At 48.7% G+C, this 26,209-nt stretch overlaps 1 protein-coding gene across 8 annotated transcripts in view; it reads left to right on the plus strand.

Moving 5' to 3' along the window:
- The window catches only part of P4HA2 (prolyl 4-hydroxylase subunit alpha 2), a 79,126-nt gene that overhangs the window by 34,752 nt on the left and 18,165 nt on the right, over positions 1 to 26,209 (plus strand). For 4 of the 8 annotated variants that reach the window (XM_010338919.3, XM_074381621.1, XM_010338931.3 and 1 more), the window contains 4 exons: positions 18,884 to 18,982; positions 19,679 to 19,775; positions 20,158 to 20,309; positions 23,117 to 23,254. In XM_010338919.3, the coding sequence (XP_010337221.1) occupies positions 18,884 to 18,982; positions 19,679 to 19,775; positions 20,158 to 20,309; positions 23,117 to 23,254 (486 nt within the window). Of the gene's footprint in view, positions 1 to 10,083; positions 10,180 to 10,648; positions 10,851 to 16,280; positions 16,388 to 18,557; positions 18,779 to 18,883; positions 18,983 to 19,678; positions 19,776 to 20,157; positions 20,310 to 23,116; positions 23,255 to 26,209 lie in introns of those variants that run through there. The other 4 variants (XM_074381633.1, XM_010338936.3, XM_074381630.1 and 1 more) reach the window with 4 other exon arrangements.

The following is a 26,209-nucleotide window of genomic DNA, read 5'->3' on the forward strand; positions in this document are numbered from 1 at the left end:
AGCCTGGCTTATAGCTGTTGGATGACCACTGGGATGAGAGGGCAGTACTTGCCCCCAAAACTGCAGCTACCAATGACAGCGTCTAATGGCCCAGCCAGTTTGAGAAAGCCATCTTTCCACCTTTACCACCTTGACCATTCATTCTTCAGCCAGGAAGATGTACTATCCAAGCCATCCTTTCTCCCTTGGGCTCTGATTTCTACAGATGGTAGAGGCAGACAGCTTCCTGATTCTAAGCCTGCAACTTAGCTGGTTCAGGGTGTGGAATAAGGCCAGAGTCTGGTTCAAAGTCAATATCAGGTTCTGGTTCAGAGTCAAGGTTAAGGGCAGAGCCAGAAGACAAAAGACAGAACCTCCTCCTTCTCATGTGATAGGCCAGCTCCACATGCTTGTATATTCATGTGAATCCCTCTGTGAGAGAGCATACGTGTGTGTGTGTGTGTGTGTGTGTGTGTGTGTACCCTCTTACTGTAGGCTATGGCCAAGTTGTTTTGTTTTTCATGCACTAGAGGGTCAGGGATTATCAAGCTTCTCACACGTTTATGCAAATGTTTGAAATAAGAATAAAATACAGAAAACATTAAAAAATATAAATACTAAATGTAGCAAATGTTAACAGTATGTCATAGTCATAGCCAACTGAAGCTCAGCCATGTTCTTGCATGATTAAGTTCAAAATGTATTTATGTGGGATGTGGGTGTATGGAATAGGTTTGATGTGGTATGAGGTAGTCAGGGCCTTTGGAGGAACGAGTGCCCCGCCCTCCTTGTGGTGGGTCAGAGCCGCAGGGCAGTGTCCTGCAGGGGCACAAGGCAGGGCTGACTAGCAAGTTCAAATGGTGGTGTCTACTGAAGGGAAGAGGAGATCAGAGATGCAACTGGAGCTGATACTAGCAGGGCAGATGAGGGCAGGAAGAGGCCACAAGAGGGTTTAGAGTCCTTGAGGCAGGGATGAGCAAGCCTCAGCCACACCAGTGACTCAGGCTTTTGTGATTATGCGGTGGCAGATTGGGATTAGGGCTAGCCAATGATAGTTCATGTGGTGATTTGCTTCTTTTAATTAGCAAAAGATACCCCCCTTTCAATTCTTTATTTCCTTCTCTTCCTTTCCTTTCTCTCCCTCCTTCCCCTTCCTTCCTTTCTTCCTTCTTTCCTTCTTTCCCTCCCTCCCTCCCTCCCTCCTTCCTTCCTTTCTTACTTTCTTCCTTTCTTGACAGAGTCTTGCTCTGTCGCCCAGGCTGGAGTGCAGTGGTGCGATCTTGGCTCACTGCAACCTCTGCCTCCCGGGTTCAAGCAATTCTCCTGTCCTAGTCTCCTGAGTAGCTAAGATTTCAGGCATGTGCCACCACACCCAGCTAATTTTTTTTTTTTTTTTTTTAGTAGAGACAGGGTTTCACCATGTTGTTCAGGCTGGTCTTGAACTCTTGACCTTGCGATCCACCCACCTCAGCCTCCCAAAGTGCTGGGATTACAGATTTGAGCCCAGCCACTTTATTTCCATGTGCTGAAAACTTGTTTTAATGGCCATGTACATCTATATAATGTCTGCGATGTAAATGGACCTCTAGGCTTCATTGTGCAGTGCACAATTTGAGCAATGTTTGATTGGGTTAGGATCACTCTTGGATAAATTCGCGGACACCAGTCTCACTCCTGAAAGGAAATAAGGTGCCTTACTAACATGTTTCATTATAGGAAGGTGAAGTACATTCATTTAAAACTAGAGAATTTTGTTGCCTGGGCAACAACAACAAAAAATTTTGCAGGCAGCCAGTCTCTACAAAAAAAAAAAAAAATTGGCCTTGTGTGGTAGCATGCACCTGTGGTCCCACCAGAGAGGTTGAGGTAGAAAGATCACTAGAGCCCGTGAGATTGAGGCTGCAGTGAGCCTCTGAACTCCAGCCTGTGTTCGTGCACTGCACTTCAGCCTGGGCCAGAGTGAGACCCTGTCTCAATTAAATTTAAAAAAGAAGAGGAAGGGTGGCACCAGGAGAGTTTGTTCTAAAACAGTCATTAAATGGGTGGTTACCTTGCAATGAAAGGAGTCTTGAATTTGAGGAAGCCAGACACTGTGATTAAGATTCCATGGCAGCCTGAAACTCAGAAAAGTGCTGGCGTGTTCTCTGAAGGCAGCCAATTTTCACTCTCTGTTCTTGTACTGTCTGTGGGTTGCCACTAATTTCCTTTAGCAAGGGCTACTCTAGGGTAACAGGGCTGAGGGGGCCTGGATGACAAGTAGGACCTTGTCCCTAAAAGGGAGCTCAGAATGGGGGCCAGAGTGTTCAACAAATATTTCTTGAATAAATGAATGAGTGAAGGAACATAGCACTTCTTACTTTACTTCATCAGTTCTAAACTCTATCCACTTCTCTCTCTATTCATTGCCAGTTCCTAGTTCAGGTCACTATCAGCTGTCACCTAGATGGCACCAGACCCTGCCTCAGCCAAGCTCTGCTCCTCCTCCCCCTCAGCCACAGTAGAAAAGGTGTTCTTCCTAAATCCCAAATCTGATCCTGCTTCTCCCCTGCCACCGCTCTGAGGTGTCTGCTCCTTGTCTTCAGCCTCACATCCAAATCCTTTTTTGTGACCCATGAGGCCTCAGATAATCTGTCCCTGGGATCTCTGCAGCTTTACCTCTTATTACTCCCCTACTGTCTGCATACCACTGTCTGCACACCACTATTTGTTCCCCAAATCAGAGAGGGCTTTCCAGGGTGACCTGTGTGTTTGGCCTTTGAGGCTTGCGACAATAAATTGGAGAGATGTCTTAGTGTGCCAAGGCTGCCATAACAAAATACCACAGCCTGGGTGTCTTAAACAATAGAAATTCATTTTCTCATAGTTCTGGAGGCCGGAAGTCCAAGATTAAGCTGTTATCAGGGCTGGTTGTTGCTGTGTCCTCACAGGGGCTCATCTTTGTACAAATGTGGAGAGATACAACTCTCATGTCTCTTCCTCTTCATATAGGAAACCAGACCTATTCAAGTAAGGCTTCGCCCCTACGACCTCACTTAGTCTTTATTAGCTTTAGTAAGCTCTTTATACAACTTATCTCTACTGGCTTTCTGACATTTTAACAAGGCCTAAAAAAAAATTAAAACACTGAACTTTCAGCCTTTTAGATAATAGCTACATCTGATGCCCAACAGCTGTCCTCAATCCTTACCTCATCTTCACCTATCCCTAATTCCAACCCAGCCCCAATATAGGCTCAGGGTTGAGGGAGGAAGGATGGGCGGCTGCTGGACTGTAATAATAATTTTTAAAAGTATACTTTACAGTATGTGCATCAAAATATCAGATTTCAAGCACCACACCTAGCTAACTCCTGCCCTCTGGGCATTTATGCTAGTCCAGAGCCTTTTCCCTAGGATAGAGGTGTAGTGAGGAGGAATGTTGTAGTGTAAGCTTACTCTTTACACCATGGGGAGCCTGCCCTGGACTTGCCGAGTGATTGCCGTTCCAGAAGGCCTTGGTGCCTGTAACGACAGCTCAGCCTGGGGCTGGCTCTGCTTATCTTGGGTTGTAGGGGTCCACGGGGGAGGCAACTAGTAGGACAGTTGTAGCCTGCTTTGGTTTTTGCACCTACCAAATAGGCTCAGGGATTGGGGGGCACTCTCTAGGGACCCGCTTGATCTTGCCCAGCCTGTTCCCACAGGCTTCTGGGGATTCTGTCAGATTCTCTTTCCCCTTTCCAGGGTTCCCCACCAGGCTATAAGGCCAGATTACTGGATAGGCTCTATTTCAGAAGCAGTAGGGCCACCACTAGGTAGCCCCACTCAAGCCACCCCTCTTGCTCTCTGTGTTTGGCCTTGAGTCAAAGTGCTAGCCAACTGAAACACACCCGGTCTTTCCTCAGTCTCTAAGGGGAGAAACCTAGGGTGGGTTAAGGATTGTTTCCAGGCTCCAGTGGACAAATGCATGCCAAATGTGCCGAAGAATACAGATGTGTATCCACATATACAATGCCTTCCATGAGGCATTGGTTGATCCTGAGGGCCTTGTTCTGGGAAATTCCATGGAAGGCCAGATAGTCATAAACCCTGACCAGACCTCCAGCTGCTGCAGTGGTTCCAGGATCTGTAAGAGTCATCAGCATTCAGGGAGGCTTCAGTGCCAAGCAATGGAGCTTGCCCCACTCCCCTTCCCCAAAAGAGGGATTACAGGTGAGCGGGAGGAGGCTGGGACAGGGCAGGCTGAGGAGGCCCCTGTTTAGAGTTAAGGGCTGTGCTCCACCCACCCTCCTATTCATCCAATTTCCTGTCCGCCCTGCACAGATGTTTTTACTATCCCTTCTGGGGAAACACCAGGTTCTTCCTCTGGGGTGGGGATGCCAGGCAAGCAAGTCCTAACTGCTAAAAGGAGCCATTGGCCAGAGATATTGCCTAGGGACGGCATGGAGGTAGAGCCTCATTTGGCAATGCCCTGGCCACGCTGACATCAAAGGTCATAGGCCATGCCTGATCTTGAGCTTGAGGAGGGTCTCTAAGACTGGGTCTAGGTAGGCACTACCTCCTGCTAGTGGTCTTTCCCAGCTGGAAAGGCTTGTGCTTTTCCCTCCCTAGACAAAGTTGCTGGGTGAGCCTCTCCTTACCTATACTAGACAGAGCCCCTTTGACATGTGTGGTCCCCGAATCCCCAGCCTCGATCTCAACTGGTGATCAACAAATGTTTGTTGAGTGAATGCATAAATGAACACCACAGAACTGTTCCAGAAGGGAGGTATGGCTTTGTTCATACAATGGATTTGGGGAGAAGGGATGTGAATCTCTATAACATGCTGTGATGTGTGGCTGTTCAAGATGGTTGTGGATTCACTAAGTGACACACACTGCGTGTGCTCAGTGAGGTCTGCTAGAGACCACAGTAGTGGGAATGTCCACTCATTCATTCATGTATTTTTGTTCACCACTTCCTGTCTAGGCTCTGGGTGCCAGACCCTATGCTAGAGTTGGAGACACAGTGATGAATAAGATAGAGGCAGTCCCAGGAGGGCCAAATGGTAAATGAAGTAGACATTGAATGAGGTCAGGTAGCATGTATGAAACTCGTCCATGAGAAGCTTTGGAGCCTATGGCAGGATCTGGCTCAGGCTAGGCCCAGAAAGGCTTTTGAAAGAAACAATCTTTGGGGAAGAGAGTGTTCTAGGCAGGAGGAATAACACATTCAAAGGCCAGGGAACTGAAAAGTGCCTGCAGTGGCTGCAGCATCAAGTTTGAGGCTGCACATAAGAAGAGAGACCATCAGGCTGGATAAAAGGGGATTGGCAGCCTTGGTGAGATTTGTATCTATCCTTGGGTCCATGGAATACCTTTGAGATGTTCTAAATGGAAATAATGTGGTGGTAATCACATGGTTACAATGTCATTCTGCCTGTGGAATGGAGTAAGGATAGAGGGAGCCGAGTAGAAGAGTGGGCTAGGATGCATTATCCAGGTGAGAGAGATGGTGGTGTCCTGAATTTGGTCTGCAACAGCAGGGTTGAGGAGAAGTAAGTGAACTGAGAGATGTCCACTGGGTAAGATCTCCAGGGGGGCTTGCAGTGGGAAAGAAAAGGGAAGTGACTGGGAGATGTTGACATTTGCTGAGATCTGGGAAATGCTGGAGCAGAAGCAGTTCGGGAGGTGTGGGGTATGGTATGGGGTGAGATGTTTTATCCTGGCTGAACCTGCAGCTGGAGATGCCCTGAAAGCAGTGTCAGGGGAGTCCCCACACAGGACTACCCCAAACCATCCTGACATGGTTGGGATTCCAAAGAAAGTGGCACCAAATGCCAGGGTGGTAAGTCCAAAGCATTTATTAGGGAAATCTCTCCGTCTCTGAGGAGGCTGCAGTACATCGTCCAGGCAGACAGTGAGACAGGGATGTTCTATCTAGGTATGTCTGCTGCAAGGGTTCTGGGTATGGAATTTATATGAGGTTTTAAGGAATATGGCTCAGGGTCAGAGCTAGTTTCTTTCAATGTTTTGGGCAACAATCTAAACACCTTTATCAGTGCCTGGGAATGTTTAAGGCCCCAGCTGGGGCTCAAGCCTGCAAGAAAAAACCTTGAGCCATCTGGGTCATAGAGTGGTCAAGGCATTTGGTATTTGTCAGGAGACAGAAAAAAGTTGGGGAACTTGGGGGATCCTACAGGAGATAATGAGTTAACTTATCAAGTGGCCACAAAGAAAAGGCTGTGATGATGTGGGCTTGGAGTGGACCCAGGCTAGAAATTCAAAACTGAGTGATAGATTTACATGGGTCCAGAGCCTTTGAGGGCATAGGCAAATGTCAAGTGTAATGGATTAAATGGTGCCTCCCCATCCCCCACCACCAAATTACATTCATGTCCTACTACCTGGATCTTGTGAATGTGACCTTATTTGGAAAAAGGGATCTTACAGATATTAAGTTACAGGTTATGAGGGGAGCTGCTGCGGTGATTTTCAGGGCCTGCAAGAGTCATCAGCATTCATGGAGGCTTCAGTGCCAAGCCTTCCTGGATTACCTGGTTAGACCTCCCAGGCTATCCTGGATTACCTGGGTAGACCCTACAGCCAATGACAGGTATTTTTATAAGAAACAGAAGGGGAGAAGATGCAGACACTGAGGCAAAGGGCAGGTGAAGACAGAGGCAGAGATTCATGTGATGTTGCCACAAGCCAAGGAACTCCTGAGTCACAAGGAGCAGGAAAAGGCAAGGAAGGGTTGGCCCCTAGAGCCTTCAGAGGGAGCATGCCCTGGTAACATTTTGATTTTGGACTTCTGGCCTCCAGAACTGTGAGAGAATAAACTTCTGTTTACTTAAGCTACCCAGTTTGTGGTAATTTGTTGTGGCAGCCCCAGGCAATGAATAGATCAGGAGCCCACATGGAGTCTGAGGGCCCTATGCTAAGGGCTGCATGGAGGAAGTGAAGCCACAAAGGCAGAGGTATCCTCTGGGTGGAGGCAGGTAGAGGAAAAGGAATATAAAAACAAATGAATGGCCACTTCCTGCAAGGCAGGAAGACCAAAGAGATATGATACTCAGAAGTTCTACCCCTTCTCAAGCCCTCAGAGTTTTAGGAAGATATCTAACCAATGCTGTGGTCTAGAGCTGCCAAGACTCCAAGACCCTGTGGAGGTATTACTCATGCCTTTGGAGACTAACTCCTACAGTGTGGAGCAAGGTATTGAGGAAATATCTGTCCATTCAAGTAGTTAGCAAATATTTATCGAGCCCAATTCTGTGGTGGGTGCTGAGAACATGGTGATGGACAAAGGGAGACGTAGTTTATGTACTCCTAGACCTCCCAGGTCAGTGGGGGAAGACATTACCCAAGCGATCATTCAATTTTATCAACTGTGGCAAGTGTTATGAAGCACATAGGGACATGAGAAGCTGTTATGGGAGGTTTTTGTTTTTTTTTTTTTGAAACAGAGTCTCACTGTTGTCACCCAGGCTGGAGTGCAATGGCGCAATCTTGGCTTACTGCAACCTCTGCCTCCCTGGTTCAAGCGATTCTCCCACCTCAGCCTCCCAAGTAGCTGGGATTACAGACACTCGCCATCATGCCCGGATAATTTTTGTATTGTTGTAGAGACGGGGTTTCACCATGTCAGCCAACACTTCACCTCAGGTAATCCGTCTGCCTCGAAGTGCTGGGATTAGTCATGAGTCACTGTGGTCTGTTATGAGAGGTTTTGACCTACTCAGGAAAGTGAGGAAAATCTCTGCCTCTGAGGGGATCTGAAGCTTTTAATCAGGGAGGGAGAATTTTTTTTTTCTAGACAGAAAGAACAGCATGTATAAAGGTCTGAGGTGGGGAGGAGGAATGGCCAGTTCCTCCAGAGGAGGAACTGGAGGGAGTTCGATGTGGCTACAGAAGTGAGCAGAGGCAAAACCACATGGAGACTTATAAACCACTTTTCGATGTTTCAAGAGCAGTGCAATTTCCTAGCTTCAAGTAATGGGCTCAAATCTGCATTTTGAGATCATCATGGTTGTAGCGGAGAGATGAAAGGGAACAAAAATGGAGGGGCAGCCAGTCAGGAAAGTGTTGCCATCACTCATGTGAAAAAGGATGGAGAGAAATGGGTGGATTAGAGGAGATTTAGGGGTAAAATTGAACAGACTTGGGATATAGATGAGTAGGGTCTGGGGGTGAGGGAGAAGGAGCTGCCAAATATGACTCCCAGGCTTCTGGTTAGGTAACTCATGGGAAGTATCTCCTTCAGTATAGCAGGGAAGACAGCATGTGTGGAGTGGAGAGAAGTGGGGAAGAACAATAACTCTGGTTTGGACATGTTGTCATTGAGGTGCCTGTGGACACTCAAGTGGGGATGTAGACTGAACAGTGAGTTATATGTATCTGGAGTTCAGCAGTAAGGATAAGGGTAAAGACAGAAATTTGTGTCACCTGTGTGTATTGGAAAACAATAAAGAGAAAAGGGAAATGGAAAGCCTAGACCTGAGCCTTGAGTAACCCCCAACCTTTACTAACGGGGAGAGGAGGATGCTAACGAAGCTTGAGCAGAGGTGGTCAGAGAGAATGAGGGGAAACCAAGGGAAATGAGTGACCCGGGGGGCAGTGGTCATCACTGGGTATCAAACACTCCTCAGGGACCTGGCAGATGAGGTCTGAAGAACAGTCATTGAATTTGGAGATTAGAGGCTATAGTTTATTGAGACCTGGTTTGTTGCTGTTAGGGGACTAGAAGGCTGACTGCAGGGCCTGAAGAGTGGGAGAGACTTGAGGACGAGGAGACAGCTCTTTCAAGGAATTTTGCCGTGCTTGAGGACAGAGACACTCAGTGGTGTCGAATGAGGGTTTGTTTCCATAGTAGATGCTTGAACACATTTATAGGCCAATGGGAAAGAGCCAGTTGAGAGCAGGTGGTTGAGCCTTCAGGAGAGAAAAGGCAAGCTCCTGAAACGGGGGAGATGGAAGGAAGCTTCTGTGGATGTAGCAGATGCAGGAGGGTTTCTGTGTGGTTTTAGCCCAGCTTGGGCCAGTGGTTGACACAGGCCGGAATGGAGGCTTATCCGTGTTTTATGTGTATTTCCGAGTGCGTGCTCCTTTCCCCAGGTCTGGGCCGCCTGCCTGGCCCGTGTGCCACAGGGAATATCCACACTGGGCCCGGGCGGAGGCTGGACATCGCACGCTCTGGGCTTGCTCCCTGATGAGATTCTCAGACCTTGTTTCCCCTCATTCAAGAGAGGAAGGTTCACAGAGCAGGCGTGGGAACCTGCCTGGCCGCCAGGGCCTCTTCCGGCTCAGGCTGAGGTTTGCTGCATCTCTGTTCTTATTCCCTTCCAGATTGGACGGGCTGAACCAGGTGTCCACTCTTTTTGATCCATGGCATTAAGAAAGGTTTGGGCAACCCAGCACCCCCCAGATTGTTACCGCCCGCCTCCACCCCTACCCAGCCTTTGATGGGCCCCCTTATCAATCCATCATCCCTGCATATTATACCAGGACTGCCTGAACCGGATCCCGGGACTCTGAACCCTTCTGGGAGCACCCAGTCTTGGTCTCCAGGGTATGGGCCCCAGGTCCCTAGTCTTCCTCAGAGTCTTCTCCACTGGTCCGCCTCCTCCCCTAATACCCAGTTCCTAGCCGGGATGACCCCAGTCTCCTGCAACAGCCTCCCTGTGGTGGTGCTGGGAAGAAGGGGCCCATGTTCCCGGCAGGGCACCCCAAGCAATGGGCATGAGCTGAGGCAGGGAAATCCGTCAGCCTCCAGGGGACGCTCTCCTCACAGCCCCGGCGTGGGGATCGGGTCTTGGCGACCTCACCAGGCGCCCGGGGGCTGGGAAGAAGGGCGGGCCAAGGCCCGCAGGTGGGGGCGCGCCATAAGCCAGGCTGGCACAGACTACGTGCGGTGGGCGGCAGGCGGCATGAAGGGTGCAGGAGGCCAGCTCCGGCTCCGGCTTCCGCGCTGGTTCCCGCTCCCGCTTCGGCTCCCGCTCCTACGCGGTCGGGTAGCCTGGGCGTACCCAAAGGTCGCAGAGGACAGCGACCCCAGCCGGGGCCCTCGGAGCTCGGAGCCAGGACGCAGGCAGGCGTGAGGAGCGTGAGGTAGGGACGTGGCTGCGGCTCAAGTGGGCGGAGCCCCGGCCGCGGCGGGAGGCGGAGCCGCCGAGGGAGGAGGTGCCTAGGGGACTGGGCGACGCCGCGGGAGGTTCTGGAAACGCCGGGAGCTGCGAGTGTTCAGGTGAGCGCCCCGCCGGCTCAGCCGCCAGATCAGCCCCGGGGCTGGGGCGTGGGCAGGGGTCGCTGGACCGTGCGTTCTGCCCGCGCGGGCCTGAAAGTTAGGGACCGGGGCCGGGGTCGCGCCGCTAGCCGCCCGCAGCGCAGTCCGGGCCGCAGCCCCGCGCCCTCCGCCCTGTTTCTGCAGTCGTCTGGGTTCCTGACCCGCTGCCCGCACGCCTTCCCGAGCTCAGGGTGGTGAGGTCAGCGGCGCCCTTCGTGCCGTCCGCTCGGCTGTCGGGCGGGGCTGGGAACTTGGCTGTCCTTCCTTGTCGGGCTCCCGGGAATCGGCGGCCTGACCCCCGGCTGCCCGCTGTTGAGAGCAGGGGCACGGCGTTCGCCTGGCCCTGAGGGGCCGGTTCTTGTTGGCGAGGCCCGCTCTGCTCCCTCCCGAGGGCTGGGAGTCCGAGGTCTTGTCTGGGCAGGGTCCAGCTTGGATCAGAAAGACTTTTCTCATCCAGACATCCCTGTGGAACCTGCGTTGTTTTACCTTGGCAGCCGCAGAGATGCGTGAAAATTCGTTAAGTAGTTCAACAAACGGGATCCTTCTGTGTGCCAGAAACCGCAAGCAGTTGCTAACTGTGGGACAGGCGGACTGGAAGAGCTAGCGGGAAGGTCCGGGCCCAGAGCAGTGTGGTGAGAGCTGTGCTAGAAGGGAATAAGGGCTGTGGTTATTTGGTAGAGGACTGGATGCGTCCGACCAGAGGACTTCCTGGAGGAGGTGACCCATGAGCTCAGAAGAAGGCTGGCAAAAGGGCAGCGTGGAGGGGAGCAGAGACCTTGGCCAATGTCATGCCTTATGGCATTGTAGTGGAAGCAAGGTGATGGGGAAGGGACACTGTAGGGGATAGCTGTCCATGGATGCTGTCCACAAGACCCTGGAGTGAGAAAACAGTTGTGCCTGGTACTGTGCCCTGCATGTGTAAGATGCCCAGTTGACCCTTGCATCATGAGCCTGGATCAGGGCATTTCCTTCCTCTGGTATTGCTGGGCAGCCCAGGTGGGTCCCTGGCCTTTGTATTCTATTTGACCCTTTAAGATGGTGTAGGAGAGCAATGGAATCCCTCCCAAGACTGAGATTGTTGTCTTTTACTGTAGAGTGACACCTGAGATTTGTGCTTCTTGATATAGATCATCTGGGGCCTCACAGCCCCAGCCCTCTTGTAGGAGATCCTGGTCCTAAGAGCAAGGGTTGGAGGACGTTACTGTGTAGCTTGGGGCATTATTAAATGTCCCAGACTTTGCAGAGATCCATTGTTCACCTAAGAATTTATGGGATGTTTTCAGGATCTGCTGCTTGTTCTCAGCCTATATCTCATCTGACACAACAGGTTCCATAATTTAGTCTCTGTTAAATGAACCAGGATTTCCTTTGGCTTATACTTAAACTGCCCCTGAAGTGTCCAAGGTGCAGCCTCTCACTGTGGTTCAGGGCCTCAGGGCTCAGTCTGTCTGCTTCTTCCCACTCACAGAATATTTGGTCTTTGAATTCTTTTTTTTTAAAGGCCTCTTTGCTCTTACACAGCCAAGAGTGTCCACTATGTGGCCCAGCCAAGTGAAGCCACGTAGCAAGGATGGAGTAAGTTGGCTGGGGGCCTCATCCCAAAGATGCTGTCATAGTGGATCAACCTAGTTCTCTGAGAGCTCAGTAGGCAGACTCAGTGACAATTAAGCTGAGGTATTGTCTGTGGCATGTGATATACCCTTGTATCCTGTAGAAAGCTCTGCATTGGGGTACTCTAGACAGTATTTACTTAGTCACCTATTTAGACTTGCCCCAGCCGATCAGTTCATCCCTTGAGTGCCTTCTGCCTGTTTGACTTCTGACTAGAGTGTGTCTGGGGCTGGAATGAGGGAGGAGAGACAGGAGGTGGCTGAGGCACTATTCTTGCCTGTGGGTAGCTCATACTCTGAGATTGCTGCTTCATACTGACAGCTGGTCATGTGCCAGGGGAGGAGCCTGGCTGTGCTGATCAAAGGAAGAGACTGTGTGGGTGCAGCTCTGAGGAATGAGTCAGGTGAGGGAATCTAGGGTCTCCTCATTTCCTAAGAAGGCCTCCCTTTTTCACTCCGCCTTCCCACATCCTTGGGTGGGTCTGAGGCTAGAGGCAAGGCCTTGGCTGATTTGTGGCCACGCTGGCTGATAGTGTGCAGAGGGCTGGGGGGTGTGTCCCTGGCTCCTGGTATCTGTCAAGAGTTTACTATTATGCAGATGGAAGTTGGCAGGGAAAGCTGTGAGGCAAGCACGTGCAAGCCCAGCGGAGTGCTGGAGTGAGAGTTAAACTTCGGAAAAGTTGCTCACATCTAGCAGTTTGGACATTTGACGTTCCCTAGGGTAAGACATCCTAGAGCAAAGAGGGCTGGAAGGTCCTGTGGTCTGTAGGCTTTGTGCTAGGGACATGGAATGAGGGATAGAAAGACTGTGTGTGTGTGTTTCCTCAGAGCAGAGGTGAATGAAAAGTCTGGACAATATACTGGAGTCCTGGAATAGAGGTCTTGTTCTGTGGTGTCATTGAAGGGCAGAGGATTAAGTGTTTGGGTAGAGTGCTCTCTAGCTCAGATGGAATATGAGTCTGGTAACAGGCCAGCATCTGCTTTGGGCCTTTCAGGAAGTGCTTGCTTAGACTGTGTACCTGGAACTCTGAGGGCCAGGGTGTAGTGAAGATTCTCAAGCCTGGGTACTTGGAGGAGCCTGGAATGAGCAGGTCAGAGGCATATAAGTGCATGAGATCCTAGAGTATTGATCTAATCCCCTGCCTTTTGCTAGAGAATGTTACTTGATGAGCTTTAGAGCCAGTGATTGACCAGTTCCAGGGTTATCCCCTGATGATCAGTGTACTTACGTTATACCTGACTCCAGTCTCTCCTGAATTAAATGTTTCATCTCTTGCGGCGCTTCTGGGATGTGGAGATTGCCCAATTTCTGTCTTTTTGCATCTATGCTGTCCCCTAGTCTGGATCTTCTTTCTCACCCAGGATCCAGCTAATTTGGGCTAGGCAGCTGGCTGCCTTAGGTCCACTGATGTTTCTCTGATGCCCTTGGTACTAATGATTAACATAAATTATGCCTGGTGCTGGGCTACCTGCCAACATCTGTCATCACATTCAGTCCTCACAACAGCCCTATAAGATATAGGTCCTAGTATTGTCTAGGACCTATATATGTATATATGATATATATGGGGAAACTGAGGAATCCTATAATTTGTCCAAGGTCACAAAGCCAGGAAGTGGCTTAGAACTGGGGTTTAACTCTTGGTCTCTTTGACCCTGGGGCAGGTGTGCCTATCCATTTAACTATACTGCTTTGCCCGGAGCTGGACTGGTTGGTTATTTGTGAGTGCTGTGATGTCTAGGGTAGAAGTGACTGCCCATATGATCTTGTTGGACCATGTTGCTGTTTTCTGGGTTCATGTCTCATTCTTCCTCCCTTTGGTGAGATCCAGCCAGAGATGTCATGGACCTACTGTATGAGTCTTTGATGTAACCCATGATTATGTCCTTAACCTGGGCAGGCATGCTCTTCCCTGGCAAAGTGTAGCTCCCATATTTGGGAGTTTATTGCACTGTAGGGTAACAGATATATTACTGAATAGGACTGGATGGCTGCAATATCTAGCAGAGTGTGTTTTGGGTTTGAGTCTTGGTTCTGTCATTGATTTGCTGTCAGATGTCAGATATGTAGGAAACTCTCAACCTCAGCTGTTTGTCTTTTATATCTCTCTTATATCTGAAATAGTTATCTAGCTTACAAGGTTTTGGTGAGGATTAGATGGCAGAAATGAAAGATTTTTGGAGACAAATAGTGGTTATCTCAGACTAGGTTCCCAGGAAACAGCCTGAGGCAGAGCTTAAGTACTTAATGCTTTATTGGAAGGTGTAATTGCAGGGCAGCCAGGGTGAGGGAAAAGAAATGTGAGGTGCAGGCGAGGTGTGGTGGCTCATGTCTGTAATTCCAGCACTTTGGGAGGCTGAGGTGGGTGGATTGCCTGAGGTCAGGAGTTCAAGACCAGCCTGGCCAATATGGTGAAACCCTGTCTCTAGTAAAAATACAAGAATTAGCCTGGCATGGTGGCAGATGCCTGTAGTCCTAGCTACCCAGGAGGTTGAGGCAGGAGAATCCCTTGAACCTGGGAGGTGGAGGTTGCAGAGAGCCAGATCTCACCACTGCACTCCAGCCTGGGCAACAGAGTGAGACTCTGTCTCAAAAAAAAAATAAAAGGAAAAAAAAGGGAGGTATAGGGGAGGATGGGAGGTGGTGTTTTAGCAAACTGGCTACTCTACACAGAGACATACTCAGTTACACTATGAGGGCCCTTTGGTAGCCACTGGGGAGGCCAGTCTGGTAATTCATCAGAGTCAGGAGATAGTGAGAAGAACCAGAGATTCTGGCATGGGCCTGCATGGTCTCTTCTACTGGGCTGAGGCAAAGCAAATGGCCTGGGACCTGAGAGATGGGTAAGACCAAGAGGGTGCAAGGTGGGACTTAAGATGCATCCTAAATATAGTGGTATATGGATTTTATCCCTTTTATGAATTAGTCTAATCCAGACTGCCAGGTCTCTGCCAAGACTGTGACTGAAAACCCAACATGGCTTTTGCATGTCATTTTTAATAGCCTTCTCTGCTATTTCATTGTCTAGTTACTGAAACAAGACTTTGTGATGTTGATGGTATCCAGGTGGGGAAGTGGAAGTCAACCACTGTTCATGTACCAGATAGAGAAAGTATGTAGATAGATAAGAGATAAACATCTTGGCCTTATTACGTTCTTGGTGAAGGAGAATATTTTTCACATAAAGTAGTTGTCGAAGATACGAAACCTGGCATGGTGAAATGAGGCTGTAGAGGGCAGCAGGGCCAGGTGACACAGTCAAAAGGACCCTTTGGGCTAAAGAGTTTGGACTTTATCCTAATGGCAGTAGAGAGCCAAAGGAGAGCTTCGATAAACCATGCTGGCTACTTTGTAGAGCAGAGGTGGGAGGAAGGCCAGACTAGATGTGGAGAGGCCAGTGTAATGGGGGCCAGGATGGCTGTAGGGGAGATTAGGGGTGGCTCAGATCAGGGCGAAGACTGAGGCTAAGGAGAGTAGGTTGCCCTCCATATTGAGGGTGGTGGGGGGCCATGTCCAGTTAGATTTTCCCTCTTCACAGAAGGCAGGCAGCTTCTTGTTCAGTGCCAAGCAAGACCAGTTTGTTCTCAGCAAACTCATGTTCTGTCTCTAGGCTGTTAAATACATTGTTAAAACTCAAGCTGTTGCATTTGGGTTGCAGCTGGGAGCTTGGCAGAGGGTCTGCCTGATGAGGTAAGGAGAGAAGCTAAGGACGTTGCTGGTTTGCAGCTGGAAACATCTTTCCATGTCCATTTGGCCAGGTTGTAAATGTCTTTTCCAAAGAGCAGGCTTGTTGGGACCTCTGGTTGTATGTCTTGGAATTGCCCTGTTTTTAGAAACAGTGCCAGTCGCCTGATGGGTGAATCACTGTTGCTGGGGTATTGGCAGGTTTTGCAGGACTTCCCTGTGGGGGTCCAAACACTGGGGCTGGCAAAGCCTCTTTGGAGTTTATTTGAGAAGGGCCTGCTTTGGTTTTTTTACATTTTAAGCATATTATAAAATAATTTTTAAAATTGCTGTAAAATTTCTTGTAGAAAGATTAGAGAAATAAATAAGCATAAAAAGAAAAAGAAATTACTTCACTAAGATTTAGCCAGATATATGACCCTTTTCTTGCATCTCTCTATATGTACACATACATTAATTCTTCCTTACAAAAATGGAATTATAGACTGCATATTATTTGGGGTCCACTTTTCTCACTTAACAGTATGCTTTGATCTCTCCATGTTGATATACAGTATTCATTGTTAATATACTCCATAAAAACTCATTGTATAGAAGAAATGTAAAATCTTCTATTGTTGTAGTTTCCTAATTTGAGCAAGTCTGTGGTGAAGTATTTTTTGTTGTGTTTCAGTGTGGACAGACATTGTTCTACACTCTGGGGATGCACCACAGATAAAACTCAGTATTGGTTTTCTGCTCAAGGTTGGTGTTACTTTGTTTTTCAGAAAAGAGGATTTGACATTGCTCACCTCCAGATTTATTCAGCTTGGATTTCGAGGGTTTCTGAGAAGGCTTTTGGCAGCACTAGACACTTTGCAGGGGAACTGGGCAGGTACACATACTTTCACCTACTCTGTCTTAAGCTGTGGGCGTAGTTATGAGATGGGATGGGATTTGGCCTTTCCCACATTGTGGGGCACAGTCCCTCTTGGATTCTGCCCCTTTCCATTCTGACCCTAATTAGAGGACCTTTTATACAAAGCCTTTTGAGTTAAGGGGCCCAGGATTGGGAGAAATGGGATAGTGCTCCAGAGTAACCCTGCCTGAGATGGCAGTGTTGATGTGGCAGTCTGGGAGCTGCTGCTTGGAGGTGCCCAGCTCTCCAGGCTAGCAGAGTTAGTTATCCCCTTCTCCCACCAGAGCAAGACTTTGCAGGCTCTTGGTAGGTAAGTCGTCTTTGATTACCTGTGATTCTTTGAGGCTCTGCCCAAGCCCCATCTGTGATCCTTTGAGTCTCTGCCTCCAGGCTGAGATTCAAGAATGGGCTCAGTCTAAGCCAGACATCACATTCCAGAGAAATGACAGCTTATATTCATGTAATGAAGAAACCTGGCTTTTCCCTGAGTGCTGTAAAGTATGAACCATAGATGATAGGAGCAGAATGATTTGAAAGGAATGGACAGACTTCTTCCTCCCCAGAATTTATCTGGCCTCTAAAAAGGTATGCAACTGGAACTGGAGACACACCTGGGGAGAGGTGCTAGGTTCCCTACTTCCAACCATGTCTAGTTTGGAATTCTGCCTGAGCCCTGCTCTCCCACCACCCCAGCTCTGAGGAGCAGTCAGCTGGGCCCTTTCTGTCCACAGATACATCCTCCCAGCTTTATGTTTTTACTGTCCTCTCCCTATACACATACAGAGGTGCTGAGCCTGAGCCAGTCAAGCCTTTTGAGGAACAAGGAACAGACACCCAATCCCTTAGATGTAAGGGGCTTGTGTAAGCAAGGAGAGAGGCCTTCTGAAATCCTGGGATAGAAAAGACAGTATAATAAGGCCTTGGAGTAGACCTGTGGCTAGAACCTGGAGGGTCTGGACGACTCTGCCTTGGGGCCAGCCCAGACCTATTCATCTTCTCTTGATGACTTGCTTTATTCTGATGCTCTAACTCCCTAATGGACCCCTTAGCACAATATTCCCTACCCTGCAGCAGGATGCAGGTTGAAAGATAATTGTCCTGTGTATCTTAGGACCCCCCACACCTAGACTGTGACAGGAAGGCTTCAGCTCTGCAGACATTTGGCATAGGCGTGAACACATGGGGCTATTCACTTATTCTTTCCTTCTGAATAGAGGCTCCCATTTGGGGATGGGAGTTGTGGTTGGCCTTCTCTGAGCCTAACCTGGAATCTCAATGGATTAGGATTTCTTCTGAAAGGGTAAGATGAGGAATGGTGGGTGTGCCGTGTGTCTACTCAAGTGTGGCAGGCAAAAATTGATGAACTGGCATTAGCTTGGTCTTAGAATTCTGTCAGATAAGGCTTATGTTTTTTGGAGAAGCATTTGTATTTCCTTTGTTTTGCCTGTTTTTCTCTTAGTACATTTCCATTTGAGCACTCCAGTGGGATTTGGCTAAGTAGGGCAGGAGGAAGACCAGCAGAGCTAGGATACAGATGAGTGCTCATCCTCCAGCACAGTCTAGGCTGCATGGCTGAGCTGGGAGACCATAGCTGAAGCTTCTGTTGTGGACTGAGGTTTACTGCTCGTGGGGCTTGTCTCAGGTTGTGCCCAACTATTTCTGGGCTGATGAGAAGACAGTAGCTGGCCTCTTGCCCAGCCTGCGTTTTTGGCCATGTGTGGCATATTCATTTTTGCATACTGAGTGCCTAGATCAGTGCCTGGCATCTGCAGGTCTCCAGTAAATATTTGTGAATGAATGGTGACTGGCCAGTGAGGACAGTGTCTACCAAGGAGCCTTACTACAGGAAGAACACTGTCTGCCCAGGAGACTGTCTCCCCTGACTGCTGTCTCTCTGGCAGGTACAGACTGGCAGGCGTTAGTTTTATTCCTCTTCTGGCTGGCCACCTATTGTACACCTTAGTTTGGATGTTGGTACCCTGGAGGATATTGTGTCAAATTATCTTTCCATTAGTGTCTTTCCTGTATTGTCACCTCCTTGGGGCAGGGACTGGTTCCCCAGAACCTGGCACTGTCCTAGCATATGTGTTGGAAGGTAAGATAGAAACAAATAGCAGTCTGTGAAATAAGGAGTGGGCCAGAATCTTGGACTGACAGACCCTTGGAACCAGACTTAACTGTGATTCTGCCTTCTCATGGTACAGGTGGTTGCTGAGAGTTGAAAGGATGGACTTTCTCCATAGGGCACATGGCCTCCCAGAGCAGGGACCAGAATTGAGCACACATCACTGGTTGCATGCCCTTTGTTCTTTCTGCTGGTGATCCTGAATATCCTTTTTAGCTTCTATGTGCTAGGCCAGGATCTTGGTATGTTTGAATGTATGCATATGTGTGCACATGCCTATGTGTCTCCTCACCTAAATTATTCTTTTTCACTTTGTTGATTCAGTGATTGTCTCGAATGCCTTTCAGACACTTCCTCTGTGACCATGAAACTCTGGGTGTCTACATTGCTGATGGCCTGGTCTGGTGTCCTGAGCTGTGTGCAGGCTGAATTCTTCACCTCTATTGGTATGTGCCAACAGGACTATTGTCTGCCTGACACCTTGGCTCACATGCCACGGATGTCACTGGCTGCAGCCTGTTCTCATTCAGAGTGGGATGGCCTTAACTACTGTTTTTGACCAATTCTGAGGAGAGTGGAACTTGAAGAATTGCGGTTTTTCCTAATAAGATACCAATGATCTGGATGTTTGGGGAGCCAGCTGTCTGAATTGGGTCTTTCTTCTTGGGAAGTGCAGGTGGCACTTGGACTCTCTGGTCTTTTTGACCACTTTGCCCATGGACCAGAGAGTGGTTCTGAGCAGCAAATCCTTTGTGTCCTGAGGATCAAGCTTTTCCTATCCTTCTGAACTTAAGTTCAGAGCTTTTTATTATGTAATGAGCTCCCAGGATATACATGCCCCAGTATCACGACCAGCTGGGTAACAGTGGGAGAATGAGATTTAGGGCTGCTTCTTGAGTGGTGTCCAGTGCATTTATCTCAAACATCTCATTGGTGCCTCTGCCTCTTTATTCCTGAAGTTGAGAGATACGACGCCATGAGTGCCTAGGCCCCCTTTAACTTCAAGCCCTCATGATCCCCAGAGAGCTGACACGTTCTTATCCCAGGGCACTTGCTTCTGTACTGGTGTTCTGTGTCCCAAGGAAGGAGGCTGCACATCCTTCATCCGATTCTCACTGGTCCCTTTCTTCTCTTCCTTGCAGGGCACATGACTGACCTGATTTATGCAGAGAAAGAGCTGGTGCAATCTCTGAAGGAGTACATCCTTGTGGAGGAAGCCAAGCTTTCCAAGATTAAGAGGTGTCCTAAGTCTAGTTAGCCCTTCTTCCCCTCTGCCCGTCAAGGAACAAGGAAGCCATCCAGGATACCTATAAGAGGAAGCCCTTGAGAGGGTGATGTAGGGCTGGCCTGGTTACTTCATACCAGTCCTTGAGAGTAGCTAAGTACATGGGCTAAAAAGTCATTGTTTATTTTCTTTCTATTTAAGACTTTTCCCTTACATTGTGAGTCCCAGCTTTTATCTAGATTAAGGGGCTAGAAATATCTGTGGGGAGTTACTGTATTCATTTTTCATTGCTTCTTGATGAAAAGGGCCCCAGAACGTGGCACCAGGGAATTCTCACCAGGGAAATTATCACAGGTCAAAACCTATGTTAGCCTTCCTTTTCCTCTGGTTCCATAGCTGGGCCAACAAAATGGAAGCCTTGACTAGCAAGTCAGCTGCTGATGCTGAGGGCTACCTGGCCCACCCTGTGAATGCCTACAAACTGGTGAAGCGGCTAAACACAGACTGGCCTGCGCTGGAGGACCTTGTCCTGCAGGACTCAGCTGCAGGTGAGGGACAGTGAGCAGATGCCTGAGTGAGCCCATATGATTGTGTGTTCATGCTTGGGCAGTTGTGTCTGAGCCTGTCTTGGATCTGGGTGTTGGTGGGCAAGTGCATTGTGTAAACAGGACCCTGCTGGTTTCATGGCTCTCTTCCTTCTCTATGGGAACCTGGACGTTGGCTGTCCTTGGCGTTTAACATGTAATGATGGTCAGTCCTTTTTTTAGTGTGTGTCTTTTCTTTTCTTTTTTTTGCTAATGACATTTTCCCAATTGTACTTTAGTGATATATGTTTATAGAAAAGTCAGAAAACACAAAAACAAGAGAATTATAATTCTTAATCCAATTTCCCAGTAGCAAGCACTATTGAAATTATAGTTTTTCTACATATGCATATACATTTTAGAAAATGGAACTATACACATACACCAGGGCATGCAAACTCAATTGCTTTGAGGGACAAATGAATTAACAAGTGTCAGGTGGGCTGGATGGTAGGACCAAGGCATGTTGGGGAGCATAGGTCTCATCTAAATTCATTCCTATTCACATCTTTTACAAACAAAGCATATCTGTTGGTAGATTTGTGACATAAGGAAAGACTGTTTCCCTTAATTTCCCAGCTTCTTTATATGCCATTTAATGTTATTCTGCAATGTGATTTTAATGGCTGGAAGGTGATTACCTGTCAGATGGTGATAATCTGTCATACTGATAACACTGTCAAATGGGTTAAGTCATTGGATATGGGATTTTTTTCTGAATTATCAGCACCTTTTTACACATCTCTTGGTGTAGTCTTCTGAATTTTTTTAGGGTAAATTCCTAGAAGTGATATTTACAGATCAGAGTGTGAACTTTTTAAAAGCTTTAAACTGTACTTGGTGCTTTTATTGTGATAATACTTTTTATGACTTTCCTGTCAAGAAGAAGAGATGGTAGGGTGGGCTTGGAGGTGGAGTAGTCTCCTAACTCCTAGCCCTGGGCTTACCTGCTGGACTCACTGGCTTTTTTTTTTTTTTTTTTTTTTTTTTTAAGTGACAGGGTCTCACTGTATTGCCCAGGCTGGAGTGCAGTGGCTATTTATTTACAGGTGCAGTTGAGGATACTACAACCTCAAACTCCTGGCCTCATGTGATCCTCCTGCCTCAGCCTCCTGAGTAGCTGGGACTATAGGCACAGAGCCACTGTACCCAGCTCTTCATTGCCTCTTTTCCCTGAGCTGTGAATGCTGATTAACTTCAGAATAGCTGTCTCTCTGGCTGAGACATTTTAGCCCGTGTAGCCAGACTGGGTTGGGCTTGGGGGCAGGGTGGCCTCTGGAGAGGGATTGGTGAGCTCAGCCAGGTTGGAGCTGTGCCCATTGAGCTCACTGCCTGCAGAAACCACGGCTGCCTTTCCCAGACTCCCGCCCCTCTGCCTGGGCCTGCAGCTCAGGACGGGCTGTTCTGCCTGCATGGAAGGAGACTAAGCCTACCCAGATGACCTCCCCTCTCCAGTCTTGTTCTCCACACCCTATACTCCCACCATCTTCTGGTTCCTTTGGAAAACCTTATAATTACCTGGAAAGAGATAGGACAGGCCCAGAGAATAACTGGTTGTTTTCATCTCTGACTTTGAGTTCTTGCCCTTGAAATGAGTAGGGCATGCTAACAGTGTGGCTTTTCCTGGCAGCATGTTGCCCTACTCCCACCTCACCAGATCCTGAACTCTTTAGAGTTCCTTACCATGTAGGCATAAGAACAAGGAAGGCAGGGTTACAGCTTCTTGGTCCCTAGTCCTGGTTATGGCTGGAAGTGGATGTTTAGGTCTGACGTCATAGGTGGCAGTGGATATAGCTACTCTTGAGAAGAGGTTGGGGAAGGAATGGACTTTTTGTTCCTCTCATTTCTCAGAGGCAGAATTGAAGGCCCTAAGTCAGCCTGGAAAGGCCTGGCTCCCACCTGGAGCCCTGAGATTGTAGGAGGTACACATCTTACTTTATAGCTAGGGCTTGGAGTCCCAGAAAAGCCTCCTTGGAGTACTTCTGTGGTCAGAGACTCTCCCAGGCTTCAGGCTCTGGTCTTGAGCACCATAACTGGGAAGCCCATGACCTGAACTCGTTGCAGGTCTGAGTGGTGGGAGTACAGAAGAGAATAGGCCCACTGTGGTCTCTTAGGGACCAACTTGCTGGGCTGATGCAGCCCTACCTTGGTGCTTGGCCAGTCCAGGTGGTCCCTCAGCTGTCAACCTGGAGGGTGGGGGATGACCTCCAGGACTTTTCATCCTCACCTTTCTGGATGATAAGTGCCAGTGGTCAGTAATGAGTGGCCAGCTCAGCTCCATTCCCCTGGACTCCTCAACTTGAAATGTGGGCTGGAAGTCTGTGTTCACCTGACTAGCCCAATTATTCTGGATCAATGTTTTCCATGGGATTCATTTTCTACTGAGTAGTTGACAGTTCCTCTCTGAGTCCTTTCCTGTGCTAGTCTCAGTTATCCTCTCTATCCTTTGTTTCTTTTGTCTCCACCAGCTCTGACTGAATGCTTTGGAGCCAAGACTTCTAGACTCCTAAATATTAACCAATATGCGGGGCTGCTTTTACTTAGTTCCAAAGAGTAGCACAGGCAGTAGATACGGTGAGGAGTAAGAAAGGAAACGTTTCCATAGACTGGAGTCATCAGAGAGAACTTCCTGGTGGAAGGGGCAATAGCCTTTAAGGGAAGGGAGAGGGAAATTCCAGTAGCCAAACCGTCTTTTTGGCTGCTTCTCTGGTCTCAAGTGGAAGTCTGCCCTGGGTCAAGGGTAATCTCCTGTTCTGACTCTCATTTGGAAGGTTTTATCGCCAACCTCTCTGTGCAGCGGCAGTTCTTCCCCACTGATGAGGACGAGATAGGAGCTGCCAAAGCCCTGATGAGGCTTCAGGACACATACAGGCTGGACCCAGACACAATTTCCAGAGGAGAACTTCCAGGTAACTCACCCTCACCTGGAGGGTGTTGCTTGTCCTGCATGTGTCTCTTCAATGGCGGGACAAGTTGGAGTCACCACCAACTTGTGGCCTCTATCCTCAGGTGCACCTCTGGTGGTGATCCTCTCTTGGCTCACCAGTTGGTTCTGGTCTCCCACTCCCATGACAGGTGTCTCCCTCAGCCCCTGCCCTGCCACTTCCCTTCATGTATTAGCCAAGGCCCTCTCCTTTTGTGTCTCAGAGAAAGCCAAAGTTGATGCTCAGGAACCCCCTTCGCCTCTGTCCCCAGAGCACCACTCAGATGTGCATTCAGACCCGCTTTTGTCTCCCACCATCCAATGTCTTTTCATCTAAGGATGATCTGGGCTTATCGTCCCTCTGTTCTGAGTCCTCTTAGTTACTGTCTCTGTTCCTATGCATTGTGTCTCCACCTCTCTGAGTTCTCCCCTTGAGCTCACATATAGGCTCTATTCTTGCTCATCTTACACTTGCCTTCCTCAATATCTGAGACTCTTTTGAGTCTTCGCTGCTGATTCATCTCTTTTCCCCTGCTGGTTAGGCTACTGGATAGAGTAATCTACACTCTATCCACTTTCCTGGTTCCCATATGCTCCTGAACTCATGGTATCTGGCCTTTTCCCCCACTGTTCACTGATCTGTTCTTGCAAGGTCATCAGTGACCACTTGACTGGTAAACACAGTGGACAGGGTTCACACATTATGTTCTTTAACTTCACAGCAGCATTTGATGGATGGATTGCCCCATTCTTTGTGATGTTCTCTCTTCCTTTGAATTCTGGGATACTGATAATCAGCTGCTCTTTTAGCCTGTGGTCATTTTTTCTCTCTCAACTGGCCCCTCTTCCACTGACTTCCCAGTGTTAGTGTTTATAAGAAGATGTTTTGAGAGCCACTAGAGACCAGTAAACACAGTGATTCCCTGTATGAGGCCCATACAGACCCAGGTTAGTCCAGCTCCAGAGTCCCAGCTCCTCCCTTTAGACTCCATTAGAGAGGGGGCAGTTCAGGGCATCTGCAAGATCTGTTTACCCTGTAGCTTTCAGATTGGTTGCTTGGAGGAGGGAACCGTACTGTGGCATTGACCTTTCACATTCAGTTAGCAGACTGAATGAGTGTCTGGAGTGGGGATATGGGGCAGAAGGGAATTATTCCCTAGGACTCCATCCTTACCTTATCTTCTCCCTGAGCACCTTCCTCAGGTGAGCCCAGCCATTTCCATTACCTGAGGTGGATGACATCCAAATCTGTGTCTCCTGCCAAGGCTTGTCTCTTGAGCTTCTAACCAGTGTAGGCAGATGCCTGTGGGACATCTCTACTTGGATGTTCCATGGACTTCTCGAACTTCATGTGTCCTGAACTGAAATCCTCGTCTCTTTATGAACACTTTACCTTCCCACTCACCCCTTTATCTCAGCAAAAAGGACCTCCATCCTCGGGCTGCCTAAGCTAGAATCCTAAGGCCCATGGATTCTACCTCTTTATCTCATGTCTTCTGTACTTACCCCCTCACTCCAGCCTCACACCCATTTTTTCTCCATTTGGTGATCAAAATACCATTCCAACTTGTCTCCTACTTCCAGCTCACTGCCTAAGACCATCTTCCATATGGTCTTAAGCACACATTTGTTCACATGAGTTCCTGATTACTGTGCTTAATTTCCAAGGCTAAACCCAACTCCTCCTGTGTGGTCTTTGGGGTCCTGCATGACCCCATTTTCTTGGCTTCCTTGCTCATTGTACGCAGCTTTCCCAATCACTTAGCTCTTTTGTCTCACTCCCTCTGTAGAAATACCTTTACCCATGTCAGCTAGGCTGCTCCATGTCTGATTGCCTGTCAGCACTCAGTTCAGCTGTCGCTCTCCCAAGTGCTCTCCAGGGAGCAGACATTCGAGTTGGCTTCTGGGGAGGATGCTGAGTGCTGGGGAGCCATTCTTAGCATTCTTGGCATCTGGGAGACATGTTGATAATAGCTACTGGTCATTAGCCTCCTGGGGAATCATAGGAGACATCTTCATATGTCATCTCATTGAATTCTTGGCATAAACTCTTTAAAATTGATGATGTTATATTTATTTAGAGAGATGAAGACTGAGACTTAGAGAAGTGTGGTAACTTGTCCATGGTCACACAGCTGGTGGGCGCCCTAGTGAGGCCAACACAGATCTAGCTTAGTCTAGCTCCAGAGCCCCAGCTCAGTCAGCTGTTCTACACTGGCCTATCAGTGCAGGTTCCTGGGCCTGCAGAGCCAGAGGAGAACTGTGGAGAGGGACGGGGGCTCCAGGAACCCCCTAATCCCTGGCCTACCTATGGACTCCATCTTGTGTTTACTCTCCCCAACTTCCTATTCCACGTTACTGGTTCCTGAGCCACCAGGGTGAGCAGACCCTGATCTTTGAAGCCTTAAGCCTACTGTGTAGGGGTTTTATTCCAGGCAGAAAGAGCCTTCTCTGATTTCTTTTGTGTCAGTTTTGCCCAGTTTGCTGTTAATGGGGCAATGGGGAGTCTTCCTTGCTTTCCAGGGAGAGTCACATCCCCTACTTCCCATCTATGGGATCTGCTGTCTCGTTATTCTCCGAGGAATCATACACATTGTCTTTCCCATCTTGACCCCACCCGAAATCCTGCATCTTCCTATAGCCACTTCTTCATATTGGCTTGAAACTATCTTCATGGTCACTTTCCAGCATTCCCTCTACGGCAGATGACCTTTGGGTCACAAGACCCACTAAGCTGATACTCAGCAAGGTCCTTGCCACTTAACAGCCAAAGCTGGCACTGCAACCTTGGCTCTTGGCCTCCCTTGGTGTCTCTCACACTGCTCCCGCTCCCTCTGTTTCTCCCATCTTTAGTTATTCTCAGGGTTATTCGGTGTTCTTTCTGGGTAGATGCTCCCTGGAGCTCTGGTCTCAGCTGTCTTCTCCATTCTTTCCACAGAGT

This window comes from Saimiri boliviensis, chromosome 1, assembly GCF_048565385.1.
Source record: "Saimiri boliviensis isolate mSaiBol1 chromosome 1, mSaiBol1.pri, whole genome shotgun sequence".
Classification (NCBI taxonomy): Eukaryota; Metazoa; Chordata; class Mammalia; order Primates; family Cebidae; genus Saimiri; species Saimiri boliviensis.